Raw genomic sequence first — 16,794 nt, forward strand, 5'->3', positions numbered from 1 at the left:
GCTGGAGTCTGCTTTGCATTCTCCAGCCCCCTCTCACTGAACACAGTGAGACGCCGGGTTCCCGCTCTTGGCTGGGGCTCGCCCACGGCCCGCCCCTCTGCACAGGACGGGGAAGAGAAGCCGGCAGCCATTATGGTTTCCACTCTGGGAGAACGGAACCAGTCACAGGTTTTTGGGCGACCTCACACCCGCTCTTGTGCGGGCGGTAAGCAGTACTGACACCACTAATGCTGAAGTGGGCTTTTGGACTGTGTGCTGATATGCTATGCACTGTACTGTACTGTCGCTATTCTGGGCAACAGCAGCAAATAAGCAATGCTGCTGAGGCACAAGCTTTCAATGCTTCGTCGTTTGCATGTGCTGCAGTGTTTACTGTCAGATTGGGCAACAGTAGCAGTAGAGCAATTTGTGCTAAGGCACAAGCTTTCAATGCTGCTTCGCTTGCATGTGCTGCACGGTTTATTGTTATGCTATACATTCACTGTATGTCGCTATTCTTGGCTAATGCGCCCAGATAAACAGACAAAAGCAGCAGTAGAGCAATGGTGCTACGGCACAAGTTTTCAATGCTGCTTGACTTGCATGGGCTGCAGTGTTTACTGTCATGCTTGTATGCTATACATTCACTGTATGTCGCTATCCTTGGCTAATGTTCCTGGATAAATAGACAACAGCAGCAGAAAGGCTAGGGTGCTAACGCGCAAGCTTTCAATGCTGCTTGGATTGCATGGGCTGCAGTGTTTACTGTCAGGCTTGTATGCTATACATTCACTGTATGTCGCTATCCTTGTCTCATGCTCCTAGATAAATAGACAACAGCAGCAGAAGAGCAAATGTGCCAAGCCACAAGTTTTCAATGCTGCGTGTACTACATGTACTGAAGTGTTTATTTGTACTTCATGCTTGTATGACTATTCACTGTACGGTCGCTATCCTCGGCTAGGCTCTTAGCTAGACAACAACAGCAGAAAAAGACAAGTTGCCAATGCACGGGCTTTCTATGCTGCTTGTACTGCATGTCATACGGTTCCAGGACCCCCAGTGCGTGCAATTGCTCAACCGGGGTCTCTGCTATATGTGGCCAAAAGAACCACCTGTGATCTCTGTCCAGAGACAGGGACGAAGTTGCAGTTTTTCCGCTGATATATTGTCTGTGACTATGACTGACATCTTACAGACTTTGCACCCCAAGCAGACCGTGGGCAATATGGTTGCAATGACCCTGGCCGCCCTGATTTGGAGCATCTCAAGGCGCCAGAGTGATTCCAGGCATCCCAGAGAGCAGGCATCCGACACGGTCGACAGTCCCAGATGGCCTAAGCGGGCTCGCTGGGATTAGCCCTCGACTCCATCACTGGTCAAGGTCCCAGCTGGAGTACTCTCTGTACGTTGAGGCAGACGTAGCTGTTCAGGACTCTGATCCTGAGACCGCTCTCAATCCGGATACACCGGATGGTGACGCTATAGTGAATAATCTTATTGCGTCCATCAACGAAAGGTTGGGTATTTCTCCCTCAACTCCTCCAGTGGAGGGGTCAGCTTCACAGCAAGAGAAATCTCTATTTCAGTATCTCAAGCGTATATTGAGTACTTGTTTAGCACTCTGACTCCAGAGAAGCAGTCCAGAAACGACACGCTTATCAAGATAAGCGTTTCTCCGACCGTATTAATGAGACACGTGTCGCTCCCCCCTGACGTGGTCAAGCGCTAGACCCAGTATCCAAATGTGGATACCCCAATCTCCATGCTTGCAGCTAGATCTATAGTTGTAGTGGTGGATAGGACTTCACTTCAAAATGCCATTGACAGGCAGATTGGCCTCTGGTTGCAATCTGTCTATGAAGCTATCGGCAGGTCGGTTGCTCCGGCAGTCGCAGCCGTGAAGGCACTCCAAGCTATTTCAGCTAGTATTGCGCAGGGGGTCGCTGTCACAGGTACTCTCGGTCCCAGCAGCGTCTTTAACTCGCAATGTCGGCATGGCGAATCATGCTGTTATTGCTGTCCGAGACTCTACGAGCCGGACGTCAGTGGCATCCGCCAACTCCGTGTTTTTACGCAGAGGCTAGTAGTTGAGAGATTGGAACAGAGGCTGCTTCCAACGAAGTGCTTAACCAGGTTGCCTTTATCTAGTGATAGTCTGTTGGTAAGGGTTGAATGAAATCATTCAACTATCCAAGACGACTCAAAAAGCCCAGAAGGGCATAGATTCCTAGCGGGCTCAATCACGCCCGGGGAAGGCAGCCGGAGGACCCGCTACCAAAGTGTTTTTCCTCATAATTTTCAGCCCTCTCACTCCGCAACCGCGGGGGGGCAGACTCCCCCGCTTTAGCGGCATTTACCTACCGCAGGTCAAGGGCCTGTGAGTGAGAGTCAGTTTGTTTTCAAACTACCGCACCGACCGAGCCGAGGCTCTTCTGCAGGCGGAAAGAGCGGTAATCCCTGTTCCTCTTCAGGAACCAGATACGCATTTTGCTCCGACCTGGTCGTGGTGCCAAAATAGGACGGCTCCTTCCGTCCCGTTCTGGAATTTATACTGCTTAACAAGCACGTGAAAACCAGGCGGTTCCGGATGGCATCACTCCGCTCCGTCATTGCCTCTCTGTCTCAAGGAGTTTTCCTAACATCAATAGACATCAGGATGCTTATCTACACGTGCCGATTGCTCCGAGGCACCGGCGTTGGCTACGATTCGTTATTAAAGACGAGAATATTTCGTTTCGTAGCCATACCCTTTGGCTGGCGACAGCCCCACGGGTGTTCACCAAGTTCGTGGCAGCAGAGGGAGCAGTCCCGCGCTCTCACGGTCACTCTGTGATCCTTTACTTGGGCAATCTACTGGTCAAGGCACTCTCCTTTAGAAGCATGCCAACACAACCTGAACATGGCGCTGGACCCTTCCCAGAGTTTCGGGTGGGTCTTCAACTTTTCAAGGTTGAACCCAATCGCTGGCATCTCCTGGAGAGTTTTCACACTCTCTCAGCGATAGTGAAGCTTCCGCTGGACAAACAGCGTTCACTACAGACGAGGGGGCAGTCTCTCCTTCAAGGAGGCGCCTCATCCAGAGGCGAGCTTTTTTCACGCAGTTTCATCTGCGTCCGCCTCAATAGCACATTCTTCGCTTATGGGAGGGAAGTCGATGTCCCTACACAGGAACGTGTCACTTTTCCAGACGGTCAAAGACCGTCTTCAGAGGAGTCCACTCTTCAACTCAGTGGTCTGGAGCTCTGGGCAGTGTATCTTGCACTGCAAGCCTTCCTGCAGTGGCTGGAATGCAAATAGATCCGAATTCAGTCGGACTATCCACAGCGGTGGCATACACCAACCACCAAGGCGGACTACGCAGTCGACAAGCCTCCCAAGAGGTCCGGCGGATTCTGCTATGGGTAGAAGACAGAGCATACACCATATCAGCTGTTCATATCCCGGGCGTACAACACTAGGAAGCAGACTTCCTCAGTCGCCAGGGCGTGGACGCAGGGGAATGGGCTCTGCACCCGTTTGTTTTCAAGAAATCTGTAGCCGCAGGATGAAGACGGACGTCGACGTCATGGCTTCTCGGCAACAACAAGGTCCCGATTTTCATGACGCGGTCTTACGATCAAAGAGCTCTGGCGACAGGCGCCTTGGCTCAGGATTGGTCACAGTTCCAGCTACCGATTGCTGCCACACCATCCTCGTCGCCCCAAACTGGCCGGGGAGGTCGTGGTACCGAGATCTGTGGCACCTCACCGTCGGTCGACCGTGAGCACGACGTCATTGCCACCATGAGACGGGCTAGCCAGCCGCGGTCTACCAAGATCTACCACAACTCGTGGAAGATATTCTTATCTTAGTGTTCTGCTCAGGGAGTGTCTCCCTGGCCATCGGCATTGCCTACTTTGCCTTCCCTCCTGCAATCTGGTTGGGAAAGAGGTTGGTCGCTCGGCTCCCTTTAAGGGCAAGTCTCGGCACTATCCGTGTTCTTTTCAGAAGCGTCTAGCACGTCTTCCTAAGGTGCGCACGTTACTACAGGGGGTTTGTCATATTGTGCCCCCGTACAAGCGGCCGTTAGATCCATGGGATCTGAACAGGGTACTAGTTGCTCTCCAGAAGCCGCCTTTCGAGCCTCTGAGGGAAGTTTCCCTTTCGCGCCTGTCACAGAAAGTGGCCTTTCTGGTTGCGATCACGTCGCTTCGGCGAGTGTCTCAGCTGGCGGCTCTGTCATTCAAGGCTCCCTTCCTAGTATTCCACCAGGACAAGGTGGTGCTGCGCCCTATTCACGAGTTTCTCCCTAAGGTTGTATCCGCGTTTCTTCTTAATCAGGATATATCCTTACCTTCCTTTTGTTCTCATCCGGTTCTCCGGTATGAAAAGGATTTACAGTTGTTAGTTCTGGGGAGAGCACTCAGAATCTACATTTCCCGCACGGCGCCCATGCGCCGCTCTGATGCATTTTTTGTCCTTGTCGCTGGTACGCGCAAGGGGTTGCAGGTTTCTAAAGCCACCATGGCTCGATGGATCAAAGAACCAATTCTTGAAGACTACCGTTCTGCGGGGCTTCCGGTTCCTTCAGGGCTGAAGGCCCATTCTACCAGAGCCGTAGGTGCGTCCTGGGCATTACGACACCAGGCTACGGCTCAACAGGTGTGCCAGGCAGCTACCTGGTCGAGCCTGCACATTTTTTCACCAAACATTATCAGGTGCATACCTATGCTTCGGCGGACGCCAGCCTAGGTAGAAGAGCCCTGCAGGCGGCAGTGGCTTCCCCATAGGGGAGGGCTGTCTTGCAGCTCTAACATGAGGTATTTCTTTACCCACCCAGGGACAGCTTTTGGACGTCCCAATCGTCTGGGTCTCCCAATAGAGCGCTGAAGAAGAAGGGAATTTTGTTACTTACCGTAAATTCCTTTTCTTCTAGCTCTTATTGGGAGACCCAGCACCCGCCCTGTTGTCCTTCGGGATTTTTTTGTTGTTTGCGGGTACACATGTTGTTCATGTTGAACGGTTTTTCAGTTCTCCGACGTTATTCGGAGTTAATTTGTTTAAACCAGTTATTGGCTTCCTCCTTCTTGCTTTGGCACTAAAACTGGAGAACCCGTGATGTCACGGGGGGGTATAGCCAGAAGGGGAGGGGCCTTGCACTTTTTAGTGTAGTGCTTTGTGTGGCCTCCGGAGGGCAGTAGCTATACCCCAATCGTCTGGGTCTCCCAATAAGAGCTAGAAGAAAAGGAATTTACGGTAAGTAACAAAATTCCCTTCTTCTCCACCACAGGGCTCAGGGTACGTGGACTCAGCAGGAGTCCACCCTTCAGATCAATGTTCTGGAAATCAGGGCAGTGTATCTGGCCCTACTAGCCTTCCAGCAGTGGCTGGAAGGAAAGCAGATCCGAATTCAGTCGGACAACTCCACAGCGGTGGCATACATCAACCACCAAGGAGGGACACGCAGTCGGCAAGCCTTCCAGGAAGTCCGGCGGATTCTGATGTGGGTGGAGGACAGAGCATCCACCATATCCGCGGTTCACATCCCGGGCGTGGAAAACTGGGAAGCAGACTTCCTCAGTCGCCAGGGTATGGACGCAGGGGAGTGGTCCCTTCACCCGGACATGTTTCAGGAAATCTGTTGCCGCTGGGGGGTGCCGGACGTCGACTTAATGGCGTCTCGGCACAACAACAAGGTCCCGACCTTCATGGCGCGGTCTCGCGATCAAAGTGCTCTGGCGGTAGACGCCTTGGTGCAAGATTGGTCGCAGTTCCGGCTCCCTTATGTGTTTCCACCTCTGGCACTCTTGCCCAGAGTGCTACGCAAGATCAGATCCGATTGCAGCCGCGTCATACTCGTCGCTCCAGACTGGCCGAGGAGGTCGTGGTACCCGGATCTGTGGCATCTCACGGTCGGCCAACCGTGGGCACTACCAGACCGACCAGATTTACTGTCCCAAGGGCCGTTTTTCCATCGGAATTCTGCGGCCCTGAACCTGACTGTGTGGCCATTGAGTCCTGGATCCTAGCGTCTTCAGGATTATCCCAAGGGGTCGTTGCCACCATGAGACAGGCTAGGAAGCCCACGTCTGCTAAGATCTACCACAGAACGTGGAAGATATTCTTATCCTGGTGCTCTGCTCAGGGAGTGTCTCCCTGGCCATTTGCATTGCCTACTTTTCTTTCTTTCCTGCAATCTGGGTTAGAAAAAGGTTTGTCGCTCGGCTCCCTTAAAGGGCAAGTCTCGGCGCTATCCGTCTTTTTTCAGAAGCGTCTAGCACGACTTTCTAAGGTGCGCACGTTCCTGCAGGGGGTTTGTCATATCGTACCCCCGTACAAGCGGCCGTTAGATCCATGGGATCTGAACAGGGTACTAGTTGCCCTCCAGAAGCCGCCCTTCGAGCCTCTGAGGGATGTTTCACTTTCTCGACTATCACAGAAAGTGGCTTTCTTCGGCGCTCCATTGGGAGACCCAGACGATTGGGTGTATAGCTACTGCCTCCGGAGGCCACACAAAGCATTACACTAAAAAGTGTAAGGCCCCTCCCCTTCTGGCTATACACCCCCCGTGGGAACACGGGATGCTCAGTTTTCAAGCTTTGTGCGAAGGAGGTCAGACATCCACGCATAGCTCCACTGTTTAGTCAGCAGCAGCTGCTGACTATGTCGGATGGAAGAAAAGAGGGCCCATACTAGGGCCCCCAGCATGCTCCCTTCTCACCCCACTTTGTGTCGGCGGTGTTTGTTAAGGTTGAGGTACCCATTGCGGGTACGGAGGCTGGAGCCCACATGCTGCTTTCCTTCCCCATCCCACTGAAGGGCTCTGGGGAAGTGGGATCTTAACGGCCTCCAGACTCTGAGGCCGGGCTCCATCCACAGACCCGGAGATCCTGCTGGATACGGAGCTGAGTGCCGTCAGGGACATGGCCCTGCAACATTCAGGTACTCTGTGTCCCCGTACAGACAGGCACAGACACACGCCAGTGTTGCTGGGTGTTCTAGTGCGCCGGGGACACTAGCGCTGTGCGCATGGGTCTTAGTCACTACAGCTTTGCTGAGTGACTTTTCTGTGTTGGGAACTACCGCGCCGACCGCCCCTGGAGCGGCGGCGCAGCTGAGACTTGTAGTGCGCCGGGGACTCGCGCTGACCGCGCTTTTACGGCGGCAGCGCTCATAAATCTAGTCCCCGGCTTTTGCGGCCTAGCTCCGCTTCGTTCCCGCCCCCAACCCTGTCAATCACGGAAGGGGAGAGACGCTGTACAATAGTCAGCGCCGAGGGCTGGAGTCTTATTTACATACTCCAGCCCTCTCACTGGGCACAGTGGGACGCCAGTTTCCCGCTTTTTGTCTGCAGCACGCCCACGGCCCGCCCCTCTTCACAGGACGCTGGCAGCCATTCCTGCATGCAGTCTGAGCTGGAGAACGGACATAGCCCTGGGAGACCCAGACAAGGGATTCTGGCGACCACACACCCGCTGTTTAGCGGGCGGTAAGCAGCACAAAAGTGCTGACCCCACTAGTGCCACAGTGTTATTTAGTGTACTTTTTGTCTGTACCTATATATTGCACTGTACGGTCGCTTCTTGGCTTATACCCTATTGCTCTGAGGAGACAACAGCATGTCATCCGCAAAAAGCAAGGGTGCCAAGGCACAGGCTTTATATGCTGCCTGTACCGCATGTGGGGCTGATCTACCGGCAGGTTCCTCTGACCCCCATTGTGTGCAATGTTCGGTCCCTGTGCCACTTCGTCAGCCGGAGCCTATGGTGGTAGTGGCCCAGGCAGAGACGCCTGTGAACCCTGCCCCAGTGACGGGGACAGAGTTTGCAGTTTTTGCTGATAAGATGTCTGTGACTATGTCAAAAATTCTTGAAACTTTGCAGTCCAGGCCGGTCACTCAGACCATGGACACTGTTGATGCAATGTTCCCCGGTCCCCCTCAGTTGGAACTAGTCCAGGCTACAAGGGGGTCTCAGGCATCACAGGCTGACGGCTCTGACTCGGACGACAGTCCCAGGCAGCCTAAGCGAGCTCGCTGGGAAAGACCCTCGACGTCATCACACTGGTCAGGGTCTAAGCGAGAGGCTTCTCTGTATGATGAGGCAGAGGTAGCTGATCAGGAGTCTAATCCTGAGACCGCTCTCAATCTGGATACTCCTGATGGTGACGCTATGGTAAATGATCTTATAGCGGCCATCAATAGACTGTTGGATATTTCTCCCCCAGCCCCTTCAGCGGAGGAGGCAGCTGCACAGCAGGAGAAATTCCATTTCAGGTATCCCAAGCGTAAATTGAGTACTTTTTTGGACCACTCTGACTTCAGAGAAGCAGTCCAGAAACACCATACTCATCCAGACAAGCGTTTCTCCAAACGTCTTAAGGATACACGCTATCCCTTTCCCCCTGACGTGGTCAAACGCTGGACCCAGTGTCCAAAAGTGGACCCCCCAATCTCCAGACTTGCGGCTAGGTCCATAGTTGCAGTGGAAGATGGGGCTTCACTAAAAGATGCCAATGACAGACAGATGGACCTTTGGTTGAAATCGGTCTATGAAGCTATCGGCGCGTCGTTTGCTCCAGCATTCGCGGCCGTGTGGGCACTCCAAGCTATTTCAGCTGGTCTGGAGCAGGTGGACTCTCTCATACGTCCATCAGTGCCGCAAGTGGCGTCCTTAACCTCGCAAATGTCTGCGTTTGCGACTTACGCTATCAATGCGGTCCTAGACTCCACGAGCCGTACCTCTATGGCGTCCGCCAACTCTGTGGTTTTGCGCAGAGCCTTGTGGTTAAAGGAATGGAAAGCAGATTCTGCTTCCAAAAAATGCTTAACCAGTTTACCATTATCTGGAGACAGACTGTTTGGTGAGCAATTAGCTGAAATCATTAAACAGTCGAAGAGTAAGGATTCTTCCTTACCCCAGCCCAGATCAAGCAAACCTCAACAGAGGAGAGGACAGTCCTCGTCCAAGGGGACTCAGAAGGAGCAGAGGAGCTCAGATTCCTGGCGGGCTCACTCACGCCCAAAGAAAGCAACCGGAGGAACCGCTTCCAAGGCGGCTACCTCATGACTTTCAGCCTCCTCCCTCCGCATCATCGGTCGGTGGCAGACTCTCCCGCTTTTGCGACATTTGGCTGCCACAGGTCAAGGACCGGTGGGTAACAGACGTTTTGTCCCACGGGTACAGGATAGAGTTCAGTTCTCGTCCTCCGCCTCGGTTCTTCAGAACTTCTCCACCTCCCGACCGAACCGATGCCCTTCTGCAAGCGGTATGCTCTCTAAGGGCAGAAGGAGTGGTGATCCCTGTTCCTCTTCAGGAACGAGGTCAAGGTTTTTACTCCAATCTGTTTGTGGTACCAAAAAAGGACGGCTCGTTCCGTCCTGTTCTGGACCTAAAACTGCTCAACAAGCACGTAAAAACCAGGCGGTTCCGGATGGAATCCCTCCGCTCTGTCATTGCCTCAATGTCTCAAGGAGATTTTCTAGCGTCAATAGACATCAAAGATGCTTATCTCCACGTGCCGATTGCTCCAGAGCACCAGCGTTTTCTACGCTTCGTGGTAGAAGACGACCATCTTCAGTTTGTAGCCCTGCCCTTCGGTCTGGCGACAGCCCCACGGGTTTTCACCAAGGTCATGGCAGCAGTGGTAGCAGTCTTGCACTCTCAAGGACACTCGGTGATCCCTTACTTAGACGATCTGCTTGTCAAGGCACCCTCTCAGGAAGCATGCCAACACAGCCTAAACGTTGCGCTGGAGACGCTCCAGACTTTTGGGTGGATCATCAACTTTTCAAAGTCAAACATGTCACCGACCCAATCACTGACATACCTTGGCATGGAGTTTCATACTCTCTCAGCGGTAGTGAAGCTTCCGCTGGACAAGCAGAGGTCGCTACAGTCAGGGGTGCAGTTTCTCCTTCAAGGTCAATCGCACCCCTTAAGACGCCTCATGCACTTCCTAGGGAAGATGGTGGCGACAATGGAAGCAGTTCCGTTTGCCCAGTTTCATCTGCGCCCACTTCAATGGGACATTCTCCGCCAATGGGACGGGAGGTCGACGTCCTTAGACAAGGAAGTCCTCCTCTCCCAGACAACCAAGGACTCGCTTCAGTGGTGGCTTCTTCCCACCTCATTGTCACGGGGAAGGTCCTTCCTACCCCCTTCCTGGGCGGTGGTCACGACAGACGCGAGTCTGTCGGGGTGGGGAGCAGTTTTTCTCCACCACAGGGCTCAGGGTACGTGGACTCAGCAGGAGTCCACTCTTCAGATCAATGTTCTGGAAATCAGGGCAGTGTATCTGGCCCTACTGGCCTTCCAACAGTGGCTGGAAGGAAAGCAGATCCGAATTCAGTCGGACAACTCAACAGCGGTGGCATACATCAACCACCAAGGCGGGACACGCAGTCGGCAAGCCTTCCAGGAAGTCCGGCGGATTCTGCTGTGGGTGGAAGCCACGGCCTCCACCATATCCGCAGTTCACATCCCGGGCGTAGAAAACTGGGAAGCAGACTTTCTCAGTCGCCAGGGGATGGATGCAGGGGAATGGTCCCTTCACCCGGACGTGTTTCAGGAAATCTGTCGCCGCTGGGGAATGCCGGACGTCGACCTAATGGCGTCTCGGCACAACAACAAGGTTCCGGCCTTCATGGCGCGGTCTAAGAGCTCTGGCGGCAGACGCCTTAGTGCAGGATTGGTCGCAGTTCCAGCTGCCCTATGTGTTTCCACCTCTGGCACTCTTGCCCAGAGTGCTACGCAAGATCAGGTCCGATTGCCGCCGCGTCATACTCGTCGCCCCAGACTGGCCGAGGAGGTCGTGGTACCCGGATCTGTGGCATCTCACGGTCGGACAACCGTGGGCGCTGCCAGATCGACCAGACTTGCTGTCACAAGGGCCGTTTTTCCATCGGAATTCTTCGGCCCTGAACCTGACTGTGTGGCCATTGAGTCCTGGGTCCTAGCGTCTTCAGGATTATCTCAAGGTGTTGTTGCCACCATGAGACAAGCTAGGAAGCCCACGTCTGCTAAGATCTACCACAGGACGTGGAAGATATTCTTATCCTGGTGCTCTGCTCAGGGAGTGTCCCCCTGGCCATTTGCATTGCCTACGTTTCTTTCCTTCCTACAATCTGGGTTGGAAAAAGGTTTGTCGCTCGGCTCCCTTAAAGGGCAAGTCTCAGCGCTATCTGTATTTTTTCAAAAGCGTCTAGCACGACTTCCTCAGGTACGCACGTTCCTGCAGGGGGTTCGTCACATCGTCCCTCCGTACAAACGGCCGTTAGACCCATGGGATCTGAACAGGGTGCTAGTTGCTCTACAGAAGCCGCCCTTCGAGCCTCTGAGGGATGTTTCACTTTCTCGACTCTCACAGAAAGTGGCCTTTCTGGTAGCGGTCACGTCTCTTCGGAGGGTGTCCGAACTGGCAGCGCTGTCAGCTAAAGCCCCCTTCCTGGTTTTTCACCAGGACAAGGTAGTGCTGCGCCCGATCCCGGAGTTTCTCCCTAAGGTGGTATCCTCCTTTCATCTCAATCAGGATATCTCCTTACCTTCTCTTTGTACTCATCCAGTTCATCAGTATGAAAAGGATTTGCATTTGTTAGATCTGGTGAGAGCACTCAGAATCTACATTTCCCGCACGGCGCCCCTGCGCCGCTCGGATGCACTCTTTGTCCTTGTCGCCGGTCAGCGCAAAGGGTCGCAGGCTTCCAAATCCACCCTGGCTCGATGGATCAAGGAACCAATCCTTGAAGCCTACCGTTCTGCCGGGCTTCCGGTTCCTTCAGGGCTGAAGGCCCATTCTACCAGAGCCGTGGGTGCGTCCTGGGCATTACGACACCAGGCTACGGCTCAACAGGTGTGCCAGGCAGCTACCTGGTCGAGTCTGCACACTTTCACCAAACATTATCAGGTGCATACCTATGCTTCGGCGGACGCCAGCCTAGGTAGAAGAGTCCTGCAGGCGGCGGTTGCCTCCTCGTAGGGAAGGGCTGTTTTTGCAGCTCTAACATGAGGTATTAATTTACCCACCCAGGGACTGCTTTTGGACGTCCCAATCGTCTGGGTCTCCCTATGGAGCGCCGAAGAAGAAGGGAATTTTGTTACTTACCGTAAATTCCTTTTCTTCTAGCTCCAATTGGGAGACCCAGCACCCGCCCTGTTTCCTTCGGGATTTTTGGTTTTTTCGGGTACACATGTTGTTCATGTTGAACGGTTTTCAGTTCTCCGATGTTCTTCGGATTGAATTTGTTTAAACCAGTTATTGGCTTTCCTCCTTCTTGCTTTGGCACTAAAACTGAGCATCCCGTGTTCCCACGGGGGGTGTATAGCCAGAAGGGGAGGGGCCTTACACTTTTTAGTGTAATGCTTTGTGTGGCCTCCGGAGGCAGTAGCTATACACCCAATCGTCTGGGTCTCCCAATTGGAGCTAGAAGAAAAGGAATTTACGGTAAGTAACAAAATTCCCTTCTTTCTGGTAGCGATCACATCTCTTCGGAGAGTGTCTGAGCTAGCAGCGCTGTCATCCAAGGCTCCTTTCCTGGTCTTCCACCAGGACAAGGTAGTGCTGCGCCCCATTCAGGAGTTTCTCCCTAAGGTGGTATCCTCTTTTCATCTAAATCAGGATATCTCCTTGCCTTCCTTTTGTCCTCATGCAGTTCATCGGTATGAGAAGGATTTACATTTGTTAGATCTGGTGAGAGCACTCAGAATCTACATTTCCCGCACGGCGCCCCTGCGCCGCTCCGATGCACTCTTTGTCCTTGTCGCTGGTAAGCGCAAAGGGTCGCAGGCTTCCAAAGCCACCCTGGCTCGATGGATCAAAGAACCAATTCTTGAAGCCTACCGTTCTGCTGGGCTTCCGGTTCCTTCAGGGCTAAAGGCCCACTCAACCAGAGCCGTGGGTGCGTCCTGGGCATTATGACACCAGGCTACGGCTCAACAGGTGTGCCAGGCAGCTACCTGGTCGAGTCTGCACACTTTCACCAAACATTATCAGGTGCATACCTATGCTTCGGCGGACGCCAGCCTAGGTAGAAGAGTCCTGCAGGCGGCAGTTGCCTCCCCGTAGGGGAGGGCTGTCTTTGCAGCTCTAACATGAGGTATTTCTTTACCCACCCAGGGACTGCTTTTGGACGTCCCAATCGTCTGGGTCTCCCAATGGAGCGCCGAAGAAGAAGGGAATTTTGTTACTTACCGTAAATTCCTTTTCTTCTAGCTCCTATTGGGAGACCCAGCACCCGCCCTGTTGTCCTTCGGGATTTTTGGTTTTTTTCGGGTACACATGTTGTTCATGTTGAACGGTTTTCAGTTCTCCGATGTTACTCGGAGTGAATTTGTTTAAACCAGTTATTGGCTTTCCTCCTTCTTGCTTTAGCACTAAAACTGAGCAGCCCGTGATCCCACGGGGGGTGTATAGCCAGAAGGGGAGGGGCCTTACACTTTTTAGTGTAATGCTTTGTGTGGCCTCCGGAGGCAGTAGCTATACACCCAATCGTCTGGGTCTCCCAATAGGAGCTAGAAGAAAAGGAATTTACGGTAAGTAACAAAATTCCCTTCTTTGAGCCGCTGCGGGATGTCTCTCTCTCCCGTCTTTCTCAGAAGGTGGCATTTCTTGTGGCAATTACCTCACTCCGAAGAGTGTCTGAGCTAGCAGCGCTGTCATGCAAATCCCCTTTCCTGGTTTTCCACCAGGATAAGGTGGTTCTGCGTCCTGTCCCGGAATTTCTCCCTAAGGTGGTATCCCCCTTTTCATCTAAATCAGGATATCTCCTTGCCTTCCTTTTGCTCTAATCCATTTCACCAGTGCGAAAAGGATTTGCACTCTTTGGATCTAGTGAGAGCACTCCGGTTCTACGTGTCTCGCACGGCGCCCCTGCGCCGTTCAGACGCGCTCTTTGTCCTTGTCGCTGGCCAGCGTAAGGGCGCTCAGGCCTCCAAGTCAACCTTGGCTCGGTGGATCAAGGAACCGATTCTCGAGGCCTACCGTACTTCCGGGCTTCCACTTCCTTCAGGGCTGAAAGCCCATTCTACCAGAGCCGTGGGTGCGTCCTGGGCATTGCGGCACCGGGCTACGGCTCAGCAGGTGTGTCAGGCAGCTACGTGGTCTAGTCTGCACACTTTCACGAAGCACTATCAAGTGCATACCTATGCTTCGGCAGACGCCAGTCTAGGTAGGCGAGTCCTCCAGGCGGCGGTTGCCCACCTGTAAGAGGGGGCCGTTTTTCGGCTCCTTTTAATGAGGTATTATTTTACCCACCCAGGGACTGCTCTTAGACGTCCCAATTGTCTGGGTCTCCCAATGGAGCGACAAAGAAGAAGGGAATTTTGTTTACTTACCATAAATTCCTTTTCTTCTAGCTCCTATTGGGAGACCCAGCACCCGCCCCTGTTCCCTTCGGGCTGTTGTTCTTTTGTGTACACATGTTGTTCATGTTGAATTGTTCTTATGGTTCATGGTCTTCAGTTCTCCGAACATCCTTCGGATTGAATTTACCCTAGACCAATTTATAAGTATCCTCCTTCCTGCTTTTGCACCAAAACTGAGGAGCCCGTGGTCCACGGGAGGGTGTATAGGCAGAGGGGAGGGGTTACACTTTTTTAAAAGTGTAATACTTTGTGTGGCCTCCGGAGGCAGAAGCTATACACCCAATTGTCTGGGTCTCCCAATAGGAGCTAGAAGAACAGGAAATTACGGTAAGTAAACAAAATTCCCTTTATTTCATATTTAGATATTTCATATTTAGGTTACTAATTTTTGGTTGTGAGCTTGTGACATCCATTCTCCATGGCCACAAATTTCCAGAGCCTGATGCTTTTTTATTTTTGTCATATATTTAGGGCCCCGACTCTCCGATGATCCTTGGAGACACAAAAAGTGACCTTGAGGACGTCGATCCTTGAATCCAGGTACCAGAGACGAGGAGTCGCTCGCCACGCTGTGAAGACATTACGCACTTTGAAGACCACACTAGTCTCATCTCGACATTTCCTCCGGAGTCCGCGGCTTCGTCTATTCTACAGGTCCCCAAGAGGCCGGACAGCAACGCTCACCGCCAAGGTCATTTGTGGAACTGTCGCATCAAGGAGAACTTTAATCGTATTGCTGCAAAAACAACGGATACAAAGTATTTTTCTCAGAATTTTATTGAAAAAAAAAAACATGAAAAACCGGCAAGTGGCTGAACTTCATTTTTTTTTTTTTTTTTTTTTTTTTAAAAAAAAAGTTCGTGAGCATTAAAGGAGTGAATGTACAATTGTTGCTTTTTCTGTAATGCTGCGGAGATTTTTCTTTTTTGTTTTCAGTTTTATACAAAGTGTAACAAACAAAAAAAAAATGAAGAAAATAACCTGGAGCCGCGTCCGGCAACTTTTTAATCTTTCGATAATAGGAATATTAAATTGATGTATAAATACGTGGAAGAGACTTGTACACATTTAGATTGGATGCGATCTTTTAAAGAAAAGTAAAAGAAAAAAACAACGCTTTGTATTAAATGTCTCCCATAATTTATAAGAGTGCCATAGGAATCAATGCTCAGCCGATCGTCTCCTGTGTTACAGACTTACCGGGTCATTCAAAGTGAATCTGGTGCTTGTCATAAATTTAGTTATTTATATCTGGTGTAAACGCAGCTGTTCTCCTGAATCCGGCGATGGCTTTCTTTTCTTTTTGTGCCACTCCAATCCTGAGATATGGCCTGTATACAAATCTAGTCTTGTTATACAAGTGGGTGTGGTCTTCACAGAGAAGAGTTAAGGTTCACACCTTCTTGGCTAAAAATACTAGATTGATGTGCAGTGAAGAAAGGGTCATATCTCAGTGTTGGCGAGGCGCAGAAAGAAAAGAAAAACGACGCCGGATTCAGGAGAACAGCGGCGAATACAGCAGAGAAAAATATATACATTTATAAGAAGTGACAGGTCGTCTTTAGAGTGGAGCTGACGCCTTATCCACAGTGGATGCATCTTATCAGAGCTTATGGGAGGTGGCAAAACTCCATTTAAAGGGCAATTTCAGAGAATTGTCATCTTATGAGTTGGAGTTCAAGATCAGAGAGACTCATCTGAAAAGTCCACATTTTTTAAAGAGACCTCAACCCTAATTAATGGTGTCTATCACTCAGACCGGTCTATTACTAGAAATCTGGCTATAATCTTCTGATTCTTTCCCTTTAACAGATGGATTGTGATTTGCTAACAGTAATAGCACATTTGTCTGGACGATTGCTCGCTGATTTTACAGCCCAAGCCCAATATTTCTTACTCCAGGTAATGAGGCACGGGGGGGATTGTGCCCCCCATAACCCGTGTGTGCTGTGTACAAGTATCTCCATTGGGTATAATACGGCCAGAGACACTTGAGAAAGTTTAAGTAAAACTCCTTCTGTAAGAAACATTATACGTATCTATTGTATAAATTTGCCAAAATGTGTTTGTAGTTTACTTTTGGGCTTTATTTACTTTTTACTTTTGGGCTTTTTTATTTACTTTTTACTTTTGGGCTTTTTTATTTACTTTTTACTTTTGGGCTTTTTTTTTTTATTTATTTTTACTTTTGGGCTTTTCTTTAATCGTCTCAATGATGGAAACCATTGTGCGCTCCATACTATCGCCAACCCACGTGTCGCCATGTAATGCACACAGAGGATAGCATTATGATCCCCGAATCACCGCTTCCACTTCCATTGTGGTCTCAGCACAGGAGGGGACTTAGGATGCCGGCATCTTCAGTGCTGTGTGAAGGGGGCTGGCTCGCTGACTCATTTCAGTCTCCTCCATCACGGCCGTTTCATTGACCGAGAAGGGAGTAGGTGCAGCTATTGAAATGAGCAGTCGGACC

At 51.4% G+C, this 16,794-nt stretch overlaps 1 protein-coding gene across 3 annotated transcripts in view; it reads left to right on the forward strand.

Moving 5' to 3' along the window:
* Positions 1–15,164, forward strand: part of USP24 (ubiquitin specific peptidase 24) — a 229,752-nt gene extending 214,588 nt beyond the window's left edge. For all 3 annotated transcript variants that reach the window (XM_075320429.1, XM_075320432.1, XM_075320431.1), the window contains exon 67: positions 14,793–15,164. In XM_075320429.1, coding sequence (XP_075176544.1) covers positions 14,793–14,855 — 63 coding nt within the window. In that variant the 3' untranslated portion in view covers positions 14,856–15,164. The remainder of the gene's footprint in view (positions 1–14,792) is intronic.
* The last annotated feature ends 1,630 nt before the right edge of the window (positions 15,165–16,794 follow it).

This window comes from Anomaloglossus baeobatrachus, chromosome 8, assembly GCF_048569485.1.
Source record: "Anomaloglossus baeobatrachus isolate aAnoBae1 chromosome 8, aAnoBae1.hap1, whole genome shotgun sequence".
Taxonomy (NCBI): Eukaryota; Metazoa; Chordata; class Amphibia; order Anura; family Aromobatidae; genus Anomaloglossus; species Anomaloglossus baeobatrachus.